We start from the raw sequence: 19,698 nt of genomic DNA, 5'->3' as shown, positions 1-19,698 counted from the left end.
GTCTGGAGGAAGATATAAAATTACATAGTCTCAAACATTTGAACCTATACATGCTACATTGAATATGCGGCACTCGCGGCCACAAATAATCCTTGGCAAAAACAATAGAAAGCAGCGTGTCCCTAGCGTACGCAGCAGCGGCTGCTCTCCAAAACAGGTCGGAGTTCTGGAGAGAAATAAAAAACATTTTGGCACTAGTGTCAGTTTTTGCCACTTTTCTCTTTTTTCTATACAACAATTATGAGCCCCTCTGCTGAAAACGATACCGGTTTTGGAACCCGCGCTATTCATGCTGGACAAGAGCCTGACCCCGTCACCGGCGCTGTCATCCCACCCATTTCTCTATCCACCACCTTCAAGCAATCTGCTGCTGGTGTCCACAACGTAAGGTTACGATGTCATAGGAAAGCACGTCGGAGCTGTCTAACTTTCCCACGAATTTTAGGGCTACGACTACTCTCGTTCCGGCAACCCTACCAGAGGCAACTTTGAAGCCGCTGTAGCTGCTTTGGAGGGTGGCAAGTACGGTGTCGCATTTTCATCAGGTTCAGCTGTCACCGCATCCATCCTCGGATTTTTGGGTGCCGGAACACACGTCATCTCTGTCAACGACGTTTATGGCGGAACCAACCGTTATTTCACTAAAGTGGCTGTGCATCACGAAGTTGAGGTCACTTTTGTAGATTTGACCGATGCTGCCCAAATCAAGCCGCACTTCAAGGAAAACACAAAGGTAATGCATATGGCGCAATTTCATGCGCCAATGATGAACGCACGAATGATATGACAGCAGGAACAGGATTACTAATTCTTGAATATTTCTTCTATTCGGACAGCTTGTTTGGATTGAGACCCCTACCAACCCCACTCTCCGTATTATCGACATCCAAGCTATTGCTGAGCAAGCACACGCACATGGCGCCCAGTTGGTTGTCGACAACACTTTTATGAGCCCATACTTCCAGAACCCATTGAGCCTTGGTGCTGATCTCGTTGTCCACTCTGTAACCAAGTACATCAACGGTCACTCTGATGTTGTAATGGGTGTTGCAGTTACCAGCAACGAGCAGCTTATTGAGAAGCTTCGCTTCATCCAAAATGCTATGGGTGCTGTTCCATCCGCATTTGACTGCTACCTCGCCCGCCGTGGTCTTATGACTTTGGATGTTCGCATGAAGCGCCACGAGGAAAATGCTTTGGCTATTGCCCAATTCTTGGAGAAGCACCAGCAAGTTGACGAAGTTATCTACCCTGGTTTGCCATCCCATCCTCAGCACGAACTTGCCAAGCGCCAGCAAAGGGGTTTCGGTGGCATGGTTTCCTTCCGCGTCAAGGGCAACCTTGACAACGTGAACAAGATCCTCAGCAACCTCAAGTTGATTACTTTGGCCGAGTCTCTTGGTGGTGTAGAATCCCTCATCGAAGTCCCTGCTGTCATGACACACGCAGGCATTAGCCCTGAAGTTAGAGCAACTCTCGGTGTCACTGATACCTTGTTGCGTCTCTCCGTTGGCATTGAATCATGCGCAGACCTCATCAAGGAATTGGATCAAGCATTGAACTTGGCATACCTATAGAGCATTAGAAGACACACAACAGCCGCATTTATGTTACCTTTCCACCTATCATCCAATTTTGCATAGAAAAAAAATTAGTTGCGTATCAATGTTTGTTACCGGATAAACTACATCAATCGTAAAGTTTTGTTCTTGCTTATCTACAATTATTGCTATCATATTCCAAGCTTATTAATATTTTGACTTGCATATGCATGCACAGAGACGATGTTAGGTGCAGTTCGACCATGACTTTTGCACTTCAACAAATATTTGACAAATTTTCGCTGCCGCTACTCGTTTGTTTCACTTGCCATGCAGATTCGAGCGGCGCTGCCGAAATCGCCACTGGACATCCCCGTGCGCCAAGCTTGCTCCTTCTGTTGTCTGTGAAAATGTCCTTTAACGACCTGGAGCAAGGTTTTGGTTCAAGTGACTCTCGAGCTGCTCGCCTGGGCAGGTCACCGTTGAACGGTATGGAGCATTCGGAGGAATGAGCTGATTTACGTTTATTCTAATGGAATGTGAGCAAAGGTGACGATGATCGGGAATACAAAGCAATCGTGCAGAGAGTTTCACAGCAAGTTTTCCTTATCAACGGCAATATTTCAAGCATCGAGCGTCTAGTTGGATTTTTGGGAGGACCTAGAGATACGACTGATGTGCGCAACAAACTGTATGATATATGTATTCTTGCCATTTTACGTGACGAGGCTAACCTCTTCGTTATTCAGGCATGACGTGACAGAAGCAACTCGGGAGTTAATTAAAGACTCTACAAGCGATATCAAGAACCTTTCGCAATATCAGACTTCAGATCCATCTAAAGCTGTAAGTTTGCCAAGTATGGATCTAGAGCTATATCTTTCTTACGTATGCTTTGCTTTTAGCGGCAACGGAAGTTGGAGCAACAGAAGCTTTCCAAGGATTTTCAAAAGGTCCTGGGAGACTTTCAAAGAATGCAACGTATTTCTGCTAGCAAGCAGAGAGAATATGTAGACAAGGCAAAAGCGACAACTGCGATGCTCCAGTCGCAAGTGTGAGTTGAAGAAACAATGGCCGCTATATAACAGGTGCTAAGTATACGCGTTACAGCGCTGAGGAGGAGGAAGAGCAACAGCATCAACAGCATCAACAGCAACTGCAACTAGACGATACCCAAAGAAGATTACAGCTTCAAGCTCTGGACAATGAAATAGAATACAACGAAGTGCTCATTTCCGAACGCGAAGAGGAGATCCAGGGAATTGAGCAAGGTATCACAGAGCTAAATGAGATATTTCGCGATCTTGGTATGCTTGTCAACGAGCAAGAAAGTGGCATCCGTAAGTTATTAAATCGGTACACCTTGCACATGGATATTCACACCTTTTAATTTAGAAAGCATATACGGAAACGTTCTCAACATTGCGCAGAACACGCGACAAGCTGCTGATGAACTTACGACTGCCAACCGTCACCAAAAGAATGCACGTAAAAATATGTGCTGTCTCTTGCTTATTATTACAATCGTAGCGTGTGTATTGGCTCTTATCATTGTTGTTGCCAAATAGTTTTACACGTGAGGATGTATAAGGAATACGTCGTAAATGCGTGTATGCATATGTGTGTGTGCGTATGTGATATTTTTGTCTAACTGTAAAATACAATATACCATTTTTTTACGAACAGAAATTAATGACCAGTGGTTTCGATCTTTTCATCCTTTTTTGTGCTTTCTTTTTGTTCTTGTTCTTCTTTCTCTTCTCCTTTTCCTTCTTCTTCCTCCTCCTCCTCTTCATTGTCCAATTGCTCTGCAATTTTGTCCGAGATAGCCAACGCCTCGGACATTACTTCAGACAAGTACTTTCTGTTGGCTTCGTCGTCGGGTAGACGCACGTCGTCGTCGAAAGCACTGTCGTCCTCGAACCCGGTTAGGAGTGGATCGTTTTCATACGTCGGTAATAAATATCTAAGAGGAGAAAGTCAGGACTGTTGGCAGAGAATATAAAAGGATGATGCTTACTTTGGATCTTTCCAATATTCGGCATCTTTTGGCAGAGTTTTCGTAAAACAGCCCTTCTCTTTCATGTGAGGTGCAAGTTGCGAGAAATCGTCGACAACATGACCGCATGCGAAGCACTTGTTAAGGGAAGATTGGTGGCGGATATAGTTGATGAGGACAACGGTCTTGTAAAAATCGAGATCATGGGCTTCTCTCACGGCAGACAGGTCGAAGGAATGCACCGATTTCATATGCTCTAGAGCATCTTTAGGTGTTGGCAGCATTTCATCGTCGAACAGACACATGGTAGGCTCCGACTCTTCTTCCTCCCAATCAGCCCAGGAACTAGATACAATTATTAGGATAATAAGAGATATGCCTTCATACGTTGTTTAGACTTACTCGTCACGTCTCTCGTCCTCGCTGTCACCGTTATCTCTTTCAAAATGTTCCCAGTTCTTGCCAGGTTCCAGATAGTTGATGACATAAAAGCGATCGTACTGCCGGTTTTTGGGTGCAATCTTGAAGTGCTTCTTCTTTCGCATATGTTTTCGCAAAACCGGTGCACTTGTGAAAATCTTTTCACAGTAAAGGCATTGCAGTCTGCAAAGTATCACGTCAGCTCCGTATATTCATTTAGAGAACATTCACGCTCTCACGTACTTTGCAAGCTTTCCTTCCAAAACGTCCAAGAACTCGTTAACGTTGACGAGATTATCCGGAAGTCCAATGTTAAAGTTGTGTTCAGAAAACATGTGCTTAAACAGTGTGGCTCTGGCGTGGCATGATATTAGCACTTTGATCGGATCGATTGCATCGTTGTGTAAACTAACCTATTCTCGCACACAATCTTACAGAACAAGCACTTGCGTTTCATCTTTGCATCTACATCTCTTTCACGCTGTTGGATATTCAAGACTTCATCCTAAACGAGCCACGGTTAATAACAATGATGTGCATCCGTTCTCGCATTTGGATGGCTACCAATTTTCTTCGTTGCATCTGCTCTCTGATTTCCTTATCCAATGCACAGTGCCCGGGATCAATTATGTATACTGTAACGTATCCGTATGAATATCAACACGTCGCATATAGCGGGGCGATGCAGTACTTACCGTCGGAATCGTTGGTTTCTTTCTTTCCAAACTCTGAGACAGGCTTGCTTTCAAGCTCTTTAGCCCATCGATTAATGTATTGATCAAGTGCCATATACATGTGATGAAGATTCGCAAATACTAGGTGATGTTCGTTGCGAAAATGTGTCACCAAGGCTGTTGTATCGAGGAAAGGTTCGCTGACGGGACATTGTTGGAAGGGGCACAGAATAAAGGTGGATACATGGTAAGGCGGTATTGGCTGGTCAATAGGGTCGGGAGAGTTATCGTCTTCATCGGCGGAAGAGTCGCCGCCAGACTCTTGCTGTTGTTGATCGCCATGATCTGGCTTGGCTCTCTCTTTGCTGAAGGAGGCACGGAGATCGCGACTCTTTCGTCGCGCGGCTGCCGAGCTGTGGCCGTTTGTCGGTTTGCTCTTCTGCTTTGGTGGCTTCCGATCGGCCTTTGCATGGGCCTCTTGAGTGGTATGTTTCGTTTTTACAGTCTGCCACTCTGTTTCCATGGCGCACATTGCAGTGGAAAAAAATTGACAGACAAATAGTGGGCTGAGATTGAGGTTTCCTGCATATTCTTGTCTCACACTGTCGGTAGAATCTTGTGGAAGATTCGCACAGAGGTTGCCTTGAGCATATCCATCAAGGATAATAGACAGCCCTTAATCACCCATTTATGACCTAAACTGGCTGCAGCTCTCTTCGATGCTGAAAGGCAAACATTATAGTTTTCAAATAACTGAAAACATTATTCTCGCCAAAAATTAAAGCCCAGATAGAGTATAGATGTGGGAAGTACAATAGAAAATGCTGCGAAATCTCGAAAAGTAACAACGCAAAACCTACTATATTCACATCCAGTAAGCTTGGTCTCTATCAGAAGAGAATAAACGTTACAATATTCTTTCCTTTGTCAGAATGTATTGAATTAAGGTTTATTAAGTCTTAGTTTTCAGAGGAAAAGAAAAGTTGCAAACGACTGGAATGTTACGGGCCGAACGGCTCATATGTCCAAATTCTTGCACGATTGTCACCGGAACCAGTGGCAAACATGGGTCGCCTTCCAGGGCTTGTTGCTACAGATATGACTGAAATTGTTCATGTTAGCAAAGTTGTATCACACGGGCATTGCTCCTGGCAGTCTGTCTCTGTAGATCCTTACCTGAGTTTTTGTGGCCTTGAAGCATAAATTGCGTTTGGCCTGTTCGAGGATCCCAGAACTGGACACCTCTATCCTTGGAACCAGATACAATCCAGTTACCATCTGGTGTTGTTGCCACGGACAAGACAAAGTCCTTGTGGCCGTTGAATACTTGAATGCACGGGTTCTTGCCTCTTTCGCTACCGTATGCGTTCGTACCGAGCTGCCACATTCTCAATGTCTTGTCCAAACTGCCGCTGATCAACGTCTTTCCGTCCGGCATAAATGCGACAGAGTAGACGCTGTCCTTGTGTCCTTCCAACTTCTCAAGTAACTGTCCTGTTGATGCGTCCCATACACGCACCACCTTGTCCAAACTTCCAGCGGCTACAAGACGACCATCAGGTGACACGGCAACGCTTGTGACACCAGGATCTTTCTGATCAAGTTCCGGAATTGGCAGGACATGTATACATCTCTTCTCCACCCAGTTCCATATCCGTGCAGTTCGATCACCGGAACCAGACACTAGGAACGAACCATCGCGACTGAATTCCAACGAGTAAATGTCCTGTTCATGGCCTCGTAATACACAAACAATTCTCTTCTTCGCAATTTCCCAGATCTACATTGCATACTGGAGTTTGCATCACTGTCCGTAACATTTTTCTTTTCTTTTTACTTACTCTAATTTGCTTATCCTCAGCACCAGTTGCCAAATGTCTGCCATCCGGGCTGAAGCTGACAGAGCGGATATACAAGTCTCCTTCCCTTTCAGCGTTTGTATCTTGCAGTACTCTAAGGATTACAGTATTAGCGTATGTGGATTTGAGTGGGATCGGCAGTGAATGCATTTTCTGTCTTTACATACGCGACTCTGTTGGCATTGTATGTGTCGTAGATATATGTAGCCTGATTACATCCGGCTGCCATGTAGCGACCGTCTGCACTGAATTTGACGCAGCAAACCACACTGGTGTGATCAAAAGTGTGAAGAAGCTCAACTTTAAGGTTTCGAGGTACTTTGGGATTGAACCTACACAGATGTGCATCCGTGTCACTTGTGCGATCACTCTTTCTTTTCAAGATGCGAGAACACTTACAATGCAAACCAATCCTGTCCTTCAACTTTCATGTTTGCTGGTACATTGTCGGGATCAACGTCGGCCAATCCGCCAAGAGATCCAGCTCCAGGCGCTTTCGTGGTTTGTCCTCCAGAGACTCGTCCACCAGCAGCTGTGTCGAAAGATAGGTGCGATGAGATGTTATGTCGAGAGATCTATATTACTATTTGCTTCCTACGTACCGTGTGGCGGCGGGGGCGAAGATGTCGTGTGTTGTGGTGGCGGTGGTGGTGGCGCGCCATTCATATACGGCGTACCGCTGGACATTGGTTGTTGCGGCGGTGGAGGTCCATTGTGATGTCCAGCGGGTGCGCCGTAAGCTGGATGATGCATTGACTGGCTCGATTCCACCATGGACTGTGGAGGATAGCTGGATGGAGGAGGTGCTGAAGCAAAGAAAAAACACGTTATTTACATGTATACTTGGTGCTCAATAACAAGAATACTTGCCAGCATACATGCCAGCTCCACTGGTCGGAGGCATTCCGCCATGTTGTATTTGATCTAGTTGTTGGCGAAGACGGGCAATTTCATCCTCGTACCTTACGTAATTATCAATATAACCTCTTTCTAGAATGATCTTCAGATTCCTTGTACTTGTACTTACTGCTTTTTCATTGCTTGCTGCATCCGTTCCAGCTCCATCAAGTTTTGTTGGAACAAGCTCATCTCTTGAATCTGGTTGTTCACTATCAATTCGAAACGATCGATGATTTTAGTTTCGGCACTTGGTGATATACATTCTCGTAACAGAAGAACGCATTATTTAAAATGACATACTTTTAATTTCATACTCGTCTCTCTGGCTTTTGCAGAGGACCGCCTCCTGGGCAAGCTGATCGAACTCTGCTCTTACGGCATCGAGGAGTTCAAGGAGGCGGCTCTGGGTGGCGGGCACCATGGCACGATGATTATATACCGACATTGCAGGCACTGCTTTGCTCGGAGGAGAGTACAGTGGCTGATTCAATCTCTATTGACGTGGGAAGGAGAGAGAATTACAAACGATGGTTTGCCGACAATTGTTTTTCTCCGGCGACTGATTAGCGAGATGGCGTGACGAGTTGCTGAAATATCAGTCGTCGAGTTGTGTCACTCAGTCAGAGCTCAAGCTGTGACTCAGCCCTCGATGCAAATGCGCGAACAGAAAAAGTGCAAGCGGAGGGCACAACAACGTACAGAAAGAGAACCCGCGCAAGGGGAACAAGCTATCGACACGCTAACCATTTATGGCATTTGCGCCTTCGTTGGACTTTGGAAGAAGAAAAAAGTTCGCTGCTGATTACTGATGGTGGTCCGATTCAAATTCGTTCAGGACTTGGTTTTGGTTATTTATCCCTACACTGTTTTTTATCTTACTGTTTGCTACCACCATTCAATGACAAATACCCAAACTTTGATTATTATCGAATTCTGACATACAGTAGGAACGCTGCATGGAGCCCATCAAGCAAATAAGCTGCCAGCTGAGAAACAAATCAGCAGTTCGCATAATTAAAGCTTTATATTTTTAATAAGGAAAAGGACGAAAGGAGGTAGGAAGCTTATCTATAATGCTCACAAACAGGCCAGAGGGAAGGAGAGCGCATAATGAAAATAAGACAAGATATTTACAAAGGGGAAGGATTTTGCCTAATCTTTGGGGGGGAAATTAAGAAGAAAGGGTTGGGGGAGACATGACAAGTTATGTTGCATTATGTGCTCTTAGTGACGCTTTTGAACGCCGACAATCATGCCGTTCTTCATGGGCAAGGTAAGCGAGACTTGGTAGGTGATCTCCTGGCCTGGTACCAGAGTAAACTTGTAGCGTTTGATCATAAAGATGATAGCAACGAGGGCTTCCAAGGTAGCCAAGTGTTGACCTAGATGGATCACATGGGCACAATGTTGTTAAATCACCGCATGAAAAATTTCTGGTTGGGGTTTCTCTTACCAAGGCATGTACGAGGGCCAGCATGGAAAGCAGGCCATTGTCCCTGAGATTCGCGACGCAATTCGCCCTCCGGAGTAATCCAGCGCTCGGGTTTGAATTCCTTTGCATCCGGGCCCCAAACCTTTTCGCTGCGACCTTGCGCATATGGCGTCCAGAGGATGTAGTCGCCCTTGCGGATACGGGTACCGTCCGGCCAGATATCGTCATTCAAAGCATACTTTTGGTTGAGTGGTACAGAGGGGTAGAGGCGCAAGACTTCGTAGAATCTGTGAAGATTGGGTTAAGAAATTCTTGGCTGATTGAGATGGCTTTTTCTTTTGAACTTACACTGCATGAGCATATTTCATGCCCTTGATAGCTTCATACAATGCTGGGGAATCGTGCATGATATCCTCGGTAATATACTCCTTGATCTCATCCAAAAGCTTCTCCTCGACCCGTGGGTGGCACATGAGCATATAGAAAGTCCAGGAAAGGGCTTGGGCAGTGGTGTCACGACCAGCAATCACAAAATTGAGCACAATATCACGAAGTTCATCATTGTTGAGCGGTTCGCCCTTGGCGTTGCGGGCATTCATGAAGCGTGAAAGCAAGTCGCGGTGCTCTTCTCCGTTGGCAATTTCTTTGCGTCGCTTTTCAGTGACTTCACGAGCGAATGTGTCGACAACGCGGAGATGGTCGTCCATGCCTGGTTTCCATGGCATTACCAGTTTTTGGATACGTTCAGTGATGGGCCAGATAGGGTTAACAAAACGCTGGAATGTGTTCTTTTGAGCTTCATCGAAAGCTGCCGCGAAAGGCACCTTTTCCTTGGAACCAAGGGCATTCAACTGGACACCAAATCCAAGACTGTACATTACACGTAAATGAGCAACTTATTATTGTAAAGTCATAAGCTTTGGGATACTTACAGAATGAAAGAATCAAGCGTGAACTTGAACATGACATCGTGGAAATCAACGGTCTCGCCGGTAGCAGCGGCCTTGTCCCAAATCTTTTCGCTCATGTATTCGATTTCTTGGACAAACACACTGCAGAATCCAAGATATCAGTTGAAGCTTTCAAAATTCCGAGAAAATCTTGGCAGCAAACTTACTCTGTGAACTGATCTCTAAAGTTCTTGACATTGAAGATGTGGCTGGCAGTCTTGCGCTGGTACTTCCATTCTTCGCCGTTTGCGTTGAAAATACCGTCACCAAAAAGGTCGTTGAGAGATGCATGGAATTCAGGGCCTTTGATGTAGTTTTCAAAGTTGCCTGTTGCAGTGACATCCGAGAGAAAAAAGAGACAGGATATGTGTCAACTAATTCAGGTAAAAAGAAGATGTCTGCTAGTCTTGTTTACCTTTCAAAACATGCTCGACATTGCGAGGATCAATGGTAGAAATATGACGTGGAATACCCAATGCGGACATGGTCCTGATCAAGAAATTCTTAATATAAATGCGGAGATCTTCAGCGTGTCTTATCGATACTCACAGGGTAGTTTCATCCAAGGAGGTGAATCCCTCCAGCAAGAACTCGTGGATTCTGTCCTTCCACTGGAGCAAGATGGGCAGATTGCCAACCAAGGGCCAACCCGGTTGCGTCTTTATATCTTCTCGATGCTCATCAAACACAGCGCGGTCGTGGTAGATCAGAGCCAAGGCAGCAACGCCGACTAGGGCAGCGCCACCAACGTAGCGGGCGATCGGGTTTCTATTAGTGGTTGTAGCAGTAGCCATGGTATAAAGATTATTGGAATCAATGGGAAAGGAAATGGGCACAGGGGTCTGATAGGCGGCTTTTATATGAGATTGCTGTCGTACAACGAAACAGAACGCTAAGTGTGGGGAACGCCCCATCCAGAACTGTACACTTGCTTCACATGGCAAAAGCTTGTGCTTGAAATTCATATGCCGAATCGAAAATTTTCCTCAACAGGATCCATAACAAAGGAGATGCAGATGTGTGTATATACAAGGCGCGGTTGCCGTGGTTCTTAGATCCATGGCAACAGGAAGCAAACACGCACCTTTCTATCACCAGCTGTCGATGCACTTCAAATGGATTCCATCTCTTTTCCTGCAGTCAATGTTGTACGTAAAGAGGCGCATAAAATCTGTTTTACCTAGAAAGATCGCTGGTCGTATACGTGTATACCACGTGTGGGCGCATTGAATATACTTGTTACTGTCTTTGTTACACCTATCCATTCTTCCAAACGTCTGCTTTTTCGCTGGCAAAAGGGTGGAATGTGTCTGTGATCGGCTCCGTCGCATTAGATGCTATGATGTGTAGAGCGGTCCAAATAGTTCCGTTTGTCACATGGAAGGGTTATCAGACGCAGCATATGCAGGCTCCCGAGATCGTATGGAGGGAGATGTACAGAAGTTCCGAGGTTAGCCCGTAATATTCTGTGGATTCCCGCGTTGGTCAAAAGATTTGACACATCGAAACTACCCCATATATGGAAAGTGATCTTCGGTCATGATCGTCTCAAGCATAGAATGCCATGACTGTGTAAATTCATCAAATGCTGTAAAAATGTCTAAAAATGGGTTAAGATAGCGAAAAAGCGCGCTCCTTTGTTAAAAGCATCAATAACTTGGAAGTAAATGAAAACCGATCGCGCATTCTCAAAAGTATGCGGTACATGTTTAATTCTCGAATTCGGATATATCGCAACGGAAGATACTCACAAACGATGATACCGGATCCATTCTACTGCAGAAGTTGTATGTATCACTACTGACAAAGAAAAATAGGAGCAAAATTGAAAATGCTGTACACTCTTCTGCGCAATGTGTAAGACGCTTTTTGAGATACCAGCATGGTTCTCATTTGACAAACCAAAATGCTCGCAGTTGCCAGAGGATTCGAATCGTCTACTGGGGGCATTAATGCTGCCAGAAAGGACACTACATACAATGTACGAGCAGGCCAACTGACATCCTTATTGGGAATATTTTATGGAATGTCGGGTGATCAATGAAACTTCCCACCCAAGACTGCAAGCACCCGTATGTACTTCACCGTAACAGCTCTGCGTTCTTGCAATTCAAGCCGCTATGGCAACCACTGAACAACTGTGATTGAGAGAGATCCTTACAAGAAACCACGGAACCATGTCGACAGCAGCAATGAGAAATTGGGCACATACTGACTCACCCAGAGAGGAGCATCACAGAAACTATAAAGCGATAGCGTTTTTTAGCGAGACAATGTTTCATGCTCTGCGCTGCAGTCGTCACTGTTTCCTTGATTCACGATTGCGTCCCTTCGTACGCTTGTCATAAGCTCGGCATGCAGTAAAACTTTACTCGTACCTTGTCCATTCTCTGCTCACCGGTATGTATAGCGCAATTTGCATGAATCATTCAACACCATTCTTATATGAAAAAGCCTATCGAGCATCCGATCCTCAGACTTTTGTGCAACAAACTTTTCCGATTCTTCACTTCGCAAGAGATCAAGACCCTTGAATCGTCCGCCGTAAAAAGTCCTTGCAATCTTAACCTTCAGCCCACTGGACTGCACAATTATGTTTCAACATCTATAATTATCTGTCAAATTACAGAAGTAGCTCAATAACCCACTTATTCCTTTCTCCAGCCCCCGGTACCAAGACGCTCACGGCTACAAGTCGGATATTCAAGGCTGGAGATTGTATGCTTCTTGCGACCCAAGCACTCCACTTCGTTGCATTGGCGACGAAAATCGTGTCGAAAGTTTCGTAACCAAACAATCAATTGAACGGCTTCCAGGTGCAACTTTTCGCACTGGCGAGCATCAAAACTGCCTAAATTGTAGTATCTGGTTTAGATCGGATGTCATAGACGCTTATAAGATACATTAAGATAATAAATGGAGGATAATCGACACCCCAATACAGTTCGCAAACTAAAAATAACAGAATATTACTTCCATCGGACACTTTTGATCAATCCGATCCTGCGGATACAAACATATAGTCGCTTTCTTTTCTTTTTCCTTCTTTCTTCTTTTTTTGCATTCGGCCGCGTACAATTGTTGTAATCCACAGTTTTAAACCGTAGACGTGATAGGACGAAGGAAAGCCGTGGCCAAAAGGCTTATGCGCCTTATACACTCATTGGGGAAAGCTTTTATACTTGGTTTGAAGGTTTTCAAACAGTGAAGTGATCGAAATCTTGTTGCGTAGCAACAAGGACGTAAAATGGACAAAGTTTAAAATGTGCAGACCTATTTCGAATCTCTACACTGTCGCGAGACGTATATGTATCATGTGACACATCGACTTAACATTAACATTCATAAATTCTATCTTCTGCCGGCCTCATTTTAAGTTATTATTATCATTAATCTTTTGAGTCTTCTATGTAGTGATCTTAGCGTTCTAATTCCATCCACCACCATCAAACCCAACAAAGCCCTAGACGAAAGAGAATGTTAAGATTTACAAGCTGTAAAAAAGTAGTAAGGAATTTGTACGTACTGTCAGTAAGAAGATTGGGAAGAACTTTTTCTTTTCAATCTGCGAGCACCAATTCCAAGCGGATGTCAAGCGTCCATCAATACAGCTACCTGCGTCAAAGTAATTGTCTGCGCCAGATCCATCGAATCCAAAGCGGAAAAAGTCATCTATTATATTCATATCAGCTCGACTGTAGTCCATAATGCACAAAGTAGCTATATCGTTAAACTTACAGAGAATATCCTTGCGGCACTGCTCTACACCTCCAAACGTATCTTCTATGTATTCCGCTATTGCTGGATCTTGCTGAGCCAATGAGTCTATCCGATCGAGTGTGTTTACAATGGGGGATAGGATTCGCGATACTTGATTATACTTTAAAGTCTGTCGTTAGATTCTCGAATCGTCGATCTATCGTGCTCGTCTCGTACCTTGTCGATAAACATGAATGCGTTTGGAACGTTTCTATCGCCTAAATGGACGACACTGCTTCCAACCCAAGACCCGCTCTTCTTTTGCGCTCGGTTCAGGATTTTATGCATAGCGCCACTGACGTTTCTGCATTGCTGTATACGTTGGAGACCCTGACCGGTGTTGGTGAGTCGGTATGGGTTCACCGATATCAGATCGTCGTCTGCTAAACTCCAAAGCATAAACATCTCGTGAACAATTTCGCGCCACAGGCACAGTGACTGGTGAACGTAGGAAAACTGTGCAGAGTGGCTGTGAGTCAGTCGATGACCATGCCGACCAGCGACGATCGCTAATGAGTATCCACTCTCAGTCTTCGTGGGGTTGAAGTATTTGGTAAGATATTTGAGCATTTTCTCGCAAGGATCGCTAGAAACTTGTTGTCAGGGCATTTTTACTCGAAGAGTAGGAATGCTCCCTATTCCGGAATCGACATTAACTTACCGGTTAGCTTTCAAGTATGCATGGTTATCCGACAAAGAAGCCAGACACCGGACGATATCATCTGCAGATACTCGATCGTTTGCGTATTTCTGACTTAACATCTCAATGGCGCGTTTCTTGCGTTGTACTTCGGCATCGATCTGCGCGCGACTCTTGAATTCAGTCGATATTTCACGTGTTGCAAGTGCTATAGCATCGTCGTGCAGAAGCTCAAGGCAGTCGTTGGCCTTTAGATAATCGAAAACAGTCTTGATGGGAATGACGCAGGAAAAGCCGAGCATATCCTCAACCTCAGGCATTACCGAATCCTGCGATGATAAATTAGCTATTGTTGGTGTGAATGGTCGAAAAATGCATATATACCATTAACATGTACATTAACTTTCCGTACGTCGAACGCATTTTTTCAGGGTTCATAATCTTATGTCTAGAAATCGCGTTGAGAATTGGAATAATGTCGTAAAATTCCTTCAGCTACATACCGTCGGCCAACTTCGAACACCCGCTGGAATAATTCCTCGTTTTGCTTTACACTTCTCTCTGAAAACAATCGTTCTCCTGTTTTGTAATCGCTTGCAACAAGTAGGCCGGATATGATGGCGCATAGGTCTCGAATCTGGGCGACAATTCTTCTAGCCTTGTTGGCGTACGTGAGGATGTCAATTTTATCTAGAGATGAATCATTATTTAGCTTCGTATTATAAACAGGGGCAATTATGCATCCTCCTTACCTGTATATTCAGAGACATTCAAGGCCGCTTCGAGTCTGTTGCATAGAAGAATCATGTAAGTTTATCCTTCTACGGAAAATATAAAGGTCCGTTTACAATAATACATACAGTCGAAGCAAATTGCGTTCTTCTGCATCAAGTCGCAACGGCACGTATTTTGCTCTATTAATCAATTCAGGTTGAGTCACACCTCATACTGCGGTCAGCATGCAGCATTTAAATATACCTCTTCTCCATCCATTCTCCAAATGTTGCTCCTGAGCCCTGAATAATTGTGCCATCCAAATCCATAGCTGCAGTACTCATCTTTTCGTCATTTCCGTTGCTTTTCTACAACATTTACGCTGCTGTCAGGTCTCTCGTCCTTTATCGACTCTCTGGTCTAGTATATTACTTGTGCAGATGATGTGTCAGTTCCGTTGGCGCCGTGATCTTTAGCGGTGGCGTCAGTTTTTGGTGCGTTCACTGCGAGATTCCTTGATATATGCTTTCGACGATTGCCAGTGCGATGCAGCATAGCTGTTGCAAAGATACTACTTCAGTTTTCCCTCATTTCTGCAGAATACGCAAACTATATATGTGGCAATATATTACCATGGCATACTTCGCAAAAGTCCTCATCGCACTGTTCACAAAAGACAGACGCCTATAAATAAGGTTGAGCTTTTTGTTACTCCGTTGTAAGCCAAACGTCGCAGTCCCCTTGCTTTGCAGACAAACTCATCGCAACACCACGATCTCGCCTGCAGAGCATAGCCAGAACTAGGAAATGGGGTTTTAGAGTTGACAGGTACCTCTTGATCTCGGCATTCGACGCAGAACGTGGGTGAATCAGCCAAGGACGCTACTTGCATTCTCGATTGCGAATAGTGAGAGAGGGGAGGAGGGGTTCGTTACCGAGAGGATTAAAAAGCTCAGCGGAACTTGCTAAAAATCAAGTGTGGGAGGCAGCGCTAGTGCTCGAGAATCGCATGAATTTTTTGACAGGTAAAAAATGGAGACAGGTTTCCTGAGCACAGCCGTCAAGCACATATGCGATCCCAACACAATCCAACGCTTACTTGCTGAATACGAGCAAAGCGGCAGTCTGTCCAAGTGCTTGGATGCAAAGGACAACCACGGAGACGCTTTCGTACACTTTGTAGCTCGCGCTCATTCCTTGCCGGTGCTGCGATTGCTGAGACAGTACAATGCAGATCTCGAGGCGGTCAATGAGCATGGTACAGAGGGCAATACTTGTATATGCATGCACTGTAGTCTGGGCTGACAATATTTGTAGGACGGCAACCTATACACGAGGCCATTGATTCGCTGGAATGTGTCCGTTTTCTAGCTAGAGAGTGCAAGGTGAACATTGATGCCTTGAAGCGAGGCGATTGGACGCCATTGATGATTGCAGCGCTCAAGGGTCGGCTGGATATCATTCAAGAGTTAGATCAAGCAGGTTGTCGACTTGATTTGGCAAACAAAGATGGACGGACAGCGCTTCACCTGGCTGCACAGAATGGCAAGTTGGACATGTGTGAACTTTCACTTTAGGACGTACGAACTGATTATTGTTCAGGTCATGTTCTTGCATGCCAATATCTCGCGGAAAGATGTCCAGAATCGATTCTAAAAAGGACACGATCCGGACGTTTACCTATCCAGATTTCTGCTGCTTACACGGATGATCCAGGAGCTGCGCTGGAAATGACAAGGATGCTATTTTCGTTTGCAAACGTCCCCACTCAACAGCTTTTACAGCACCGGGATAATTCCGGGCGCAGCGTCCTCCAGGATGCAGCTGTATCTCGCAACATGGAATTACTTCGGTACCTTGTCGGCTGTGGTGGCAACCCCAACGATCCTGACTCACTTGGACGTAACGTGATCCACCACAGCGCCATGCTAGGTCACTTGGATGTCCTGCGGACGCTGGAAAGTCTAGTGCCGTGCGACTGGGATAAACCAGATGCATGGGATGAATGGACGCCTCTCATGCATGCAGCACGTCAAGGACACCTAGCAGTCACCAAGTTCCTTGTGGAACAAGGCAGAGCTGATCCTGCAAAACAAGATAAACATGGAAGATCATCCAAACAACTCGGTAAGAAATGCACCTGCTACGTGTGAAAGACAACATATCTTAGGAAACAACCCTTTTTTTTAGCCGAAACGTGGCGTCACGGGGCTATAGTCGAGTACCTTGAAACATTGTAAATACGTAACATCACTTCTTGGCAAAAGAATAAACATTAATATGTTATAGCACTTGCATGCCCTCCTATCATCGCGAAGTATTCGAAAACAGCAATTTCCATCTCGCATCATAGCCATCATTTAATATTCTCGGAGAAATGCCGTCGTTTCTGTTGCAACGAAGATCATGCGTTTCGTTGCGATCCTCGATTTGGAAACTGGCTCGTCAGAATTCTTCTCCTTGTCTATCTTGATGTACGGCTGGGGCGGCACGGTGCGAAAGTATATACTTGCCCTCCTGCTGAGATTGCAACGTGGATGCAGGCGACAAAGAGCGGGGTAAGACGTTCTTGGGCCGGAACAGTTTTCCGGACAATGTGGTTGTGACACAATCAGGGCAGCAACATCAGCAGTAGCACAGTAGCATATGAAATTTCTGTTGGATTTTTTTTGTGTGGGGTAATAGCTCATCGAACAGTAAACGCTATTGTCCCTGAAATTTCCCCGACAAATCTTGGTTTGCACCTTTCTTCCTTGACCTTTTTTTCCCACCAAATGTCAATGACGACAACGACGACTGCAACAACATCGTGGATAACCGTAACATGTACTACACCAGGCTGCTGCGGCCCTGCAATCCCAACTCCAAACGAACATGGGAGCGAGGTTGTTGCTATGCAACAAACTGAAAAGTCAAACTCTATCTCCCGACTGATCCCAGCGCCCACTGCTCTTGTTCTTCAAGAACTGTTTCAAACTGTGTTGCATATTCCCTCCAACCTGAGCCAGCTGGTGTCAGCTATCTGGCTGCATTTTTCTTACCAGCCAAAAAAGCCATTGTGGAATATCCAGCAGACTGTGGTCATGGCCATCCTCCAGGCGCTCCGAGACCATTCTTTAACAAACAGTTTGGAATTCTGGCGAGTGATGCTGATATTCCCGACTTGGCTCAGGCCGCTCACATCCAAAACACAAGATGGCTCATTCCGGGTACATCCACGAAATCTCCGTGGCATTCTACAGCAACTGGACAAGAACGAAGATGGATCTCGTATCCTGGATGCTGAATGGATGTCAGCAGGTACCATTTGGAACCGCTGCCAAAGTATATTTAGCGGCAAGAAGAAATTAGAGGATTTTGATCTAGAAGAGCAAGAACAAATACAACGGATATGTCAACATCGCAATGAGGGGACGACGGCAGTTGTACCCCGTGCACGATCCCCTGAGAAAATCGTGCTTTACTTTCACGGCGGTGCGTACTGTGCCATGAGCGCGCAGTCGCATCGCACTCTCACACACAAGATTAGCAGGGCAACAGGGCGACGTATATTTGGTAAGTTATATTTCGTATTTATGTACACAATGTCCTCCTATTTAATCTGAAACACTTACCGTGGTTGGGTTTCTACATAAACAAAACATATAATATTTGCATACATAAAAAGCCGTAAACTACCGATTAGCTCCAGAGACTCGTTTTCCAGGTGCATTGTACGATGCCGTGCAAGCATATTTGTATCTTACTGATACCGACCACGGATGCCACTTTGATCCCAAAAATATTCTCATCATGGGTGACTCGGCCGGAGGCGGGCTCTCCCTTGCACTCATGCTGTATATCCGCGATCACGGACTGCCGCAGCCAGAAGGAGCAGTTTTGCTCTCAGTATGTAAAGGGCATTGCATTGTACTTTCAAACCGTATTGAAAAAGTTTATTTTCATAGCCTTGGGTTGATTTGACGTTTTCGTATCCGAGCTGGAAGGAAGCCTCCGTGTACGATTATTTACCATCGAATCCTGGAACGTTGAAAGCAATGAACCCCGCACACCTATACATAGGACCCGAACAGCCGCTAGAGATGGTACGACACCCATACGTCTCACCGATTTTCGCAGAGAATTTCGAGTATCTGCCGCCTATCTTGATACAATCTGGCGCCTGTGAATCTCTTCGCGACGAGATTCATGCTCTTGCCGAAAAGATAGGAGCAACAAAGACATCACTTGTATATCACGAGGTGTATCAAGATATGGTTCATGTCTTTCAAGCATTTCCCTTTGCAAAGTCAGCCGAAGCTATCGACAGTATTGGTTGGTGGTCCCGTTTTGTTATTCCTATGATATCACAGTGGCAAGCACGGGGTCAAATACCAAGCGCATCGTCGCCACCATCAGCGAAAACTTTTCCTCTGCATTGATATCACCGAACAATAATAACATACCAAATTTGCATGGGTGCCGCAGTAATTAAAGAAGCTCTGTTCCTCCCTATAAGACCGCTATAATAATCATAAGCAGAAAAATTAGTTTGCGGATGAACGTCACAGGTGCAGACGCTCAAGTCTTATTGTTCTGCTATGAGTCTCCTATGTACCCATACAGATTTTATTCACTTCCTCAAGAAGTAACTGGAAGCATAAACTTCTATGTTTTTACAGAGTAGTGTTGTTTGGTACCACTTGTTTCGTCATCGAGAGTTTCATACAGCAACGACTATAAGTTAAAGCCAAATCGTATAGTGTTGAGCATAGCACTTTATCCACCAGGAGGAACTTTTAAACAATTATATTGAGTTGCATGAAAGTAG

General features: G+C 45.1%; 8 protein-coding genes across 8 annotated transcripts; 4 read left to right on the top strand and 4 right to left on the bottom strand.

Annotated features, from left to right (window-relative positions):
• Positions 1-240: 240 nt before the first annotated feature.
• Positions 241-1,577, top strand: VTP01DRAFT_6999 (uncharacterized protein; the record flags this gene model as incomplete). Its single annotated transcript, XM_069385961.1, has 3 exons — positions 241-384; positions 446-733; positions 837-1,577. 3 exons carry the CDS (start codon positions 241-243, stop codon positions 1,575-1,577), a joined length of 1,173 nt encoding a protein of 390 aa, XP_069243372.1.
• A 227-nt stretch (positions 1,578-1,804) lies between these two features.
• VTP01DRAFT_6998 (uncharacterized protein) lies at positions 1,805-3,109 on the top strand (the record flags this gene model as incomplete). Its single annotated transcript, XM_069385960.1, has 6 exons — positions 1,805-2,030; positions 2,091-2,232; positions 2,291-2,387; positions 2,447-2,595; positions 2,652-2,881; positions 2,937-3,109. 6 exons carry the CDS (start codon positions 1,805-1,807, stop codon positions 3,107-3,109), a joined length of 1,017 nt encoding a protein of 338 aa, XP_069243371.1.
• A 121-nt stretch (positions 3,110-3,230) lies between these two features.
• VTP01DRAFT_6997 (uncharacterized protein) lies at positions 3,231-5,166 on the bottom strand (the record flags this gene model as incomplete). The annotated part of the gene is made up of 7 exons (XM_069385959.1): positions 3,231-3,507; positions 3,562-3,885; positions 3,943-4,143; positions 4,204-4,314; positions 4,374-4,465; positions 4,525-4,595; positions 4,656-5,166. 7 exons carry the CDS (start codon positions 5,164-5,166, stop codon positions 3,231-3,233), a joined length of 1,587 nt encoding a protein of 528 aa, XP_069243370.1.
• Positions 5,167-5,635: 469 nt separating this feature from the next.
• Positions 5,636-7,838, bottom strand: VTP01DRAFT_6996 (uncharacterized protein; the record flags this gene model as incomplete). The annotated part of the gene is made up of 9 exons (XM_069385958.1): positions 5,636-5,736; positions 5,811-6,414; positions 6,476-6,587; positions 6,661-6,825; positions 6,893-7,025; positions 7,096-7,299; positions 7,364-7,455; positions 7,521-7,602; positions 7,694-7,838. 9 exons carry the CDS (start codon positions 7,836-7,838, stop codon positions 5,636-5,638), a joined length of 1,638 nt encoding a protein of 545 aa, XP_069243369.1.
• Positions 7,839-8,617: 779 nt separating this feature from the next.
• On the bottom strand, positions 8,618-10,569 carry VTP01DRAFT_6995 (uncharacterized protein; the record flags this gene model as incomplete). Its single annotated transcript, XM_069385957.1, has 7 exons — positions 8,618-8,775; positions 8,847-9,112; positions 9,174-9,695; positions 9,758-9,877; positions 9,943-10,102; positions 10,191-10,264; positions 10,325-10,569. The coding sequence occupies 7 exons, from the start codon at positions 10,567-10,569 to the stop codon at positions 8,618-8,620; spliced, it is 1,545 nt and encodes a 514-aa protein (XP_069243368.1).
• A 2,633-nt stretch (positions 10,570-13,202) lies between these two features.
• Positions 13,203-15,780, bottom strand: VTP01DRAFT_6994 (uncharacterized protein; the record flags this gene model as incomplete). The annotated part of the gene is made up of 13 exons (XM_069385956.1): positions 13,203-13,238; positions 13,302-13,447; positions 13,514-13,655; positions 13,712-14,120; positions 14,196-14,503; positions 14,559-14,622; positions 14,678-14,864; positions 14,927-14,961; positions 15,035-15,088; positions 15,153-15,256; positions 15,321-15,445; positions 15,521-15,572; positions 15,721-15,780. 13 exons carry the CDS (start codon positions 15,778-15,780, stop codon positions 13,203-13,205), a joined length of 1,722 nt encoding a protein of 573 aa, XP_069243367.1.
• Positions 15,781-15,920: 140 nt separating this feature from the next.
• On the top strand, positions 15,921-17,128 carry VTP01DRAFT_6993 (uncharacterized protein; the record flags this gene model as incomplete). The annotated part of the gene is made up of 4 exons (XM_069385955.1): positions 15,921-16,146; positions 16,206-16,433; positions 16,491-17,015; positions 17,079-17,128. The coding sequence occupies 4 exons, from the start codon at positions 15,921-15,923 to the stop codon at positions 17,126-17,128; spliced, it is 1,029 nt and encodes a 342-aa protein (XP_069243366.1).
• Positions 17,129-17,662: 534 nt separating this feature from the next.
• VTP01DRAFT_6992 (uncharacterized protein) lies at positions 17,663-19,309 on the top strand (the record flags this gene model as incomplete). Its single annotated transcript, XM_069385954.1, has 3 exons — positions 17,663-18,443; positions 18,556-18,776; positions 18,836-19,309. The coding sequence occupies 3 exons, from the start codon at positions 17,663-17,665 to the stop codon at positions 19,307-19,309; spliced, it is 1,476 nt and encodes a 491-aa protein (XP_069243365.1).
• Between the last annotated feature and the right edge of the window lie 389 nt (positions 19,310-19,698).

This window comes from Rhizomucor pusillus (genome assembly GCF_041956525.1).
Source record: "Rhizomucor pusillus strain CBS 183.67 unplaced genomic scaffold VTP01scaffold_3, whole genome shotgun sequence".
Taxonomy (NCBI): domain Eukaryota; kingdom Fungi; phylum Mucoromycota; class Mucoromycetes; order Mucorales; family Lichtheimiaceae; genus Rhizomucor; species Rhizomucor pusillus.
The sequence above is the reverse complement of the archived record's forward strand: the minus strand, read 5'-3'. Positions and strand labels throughout refer to the sequence as shown.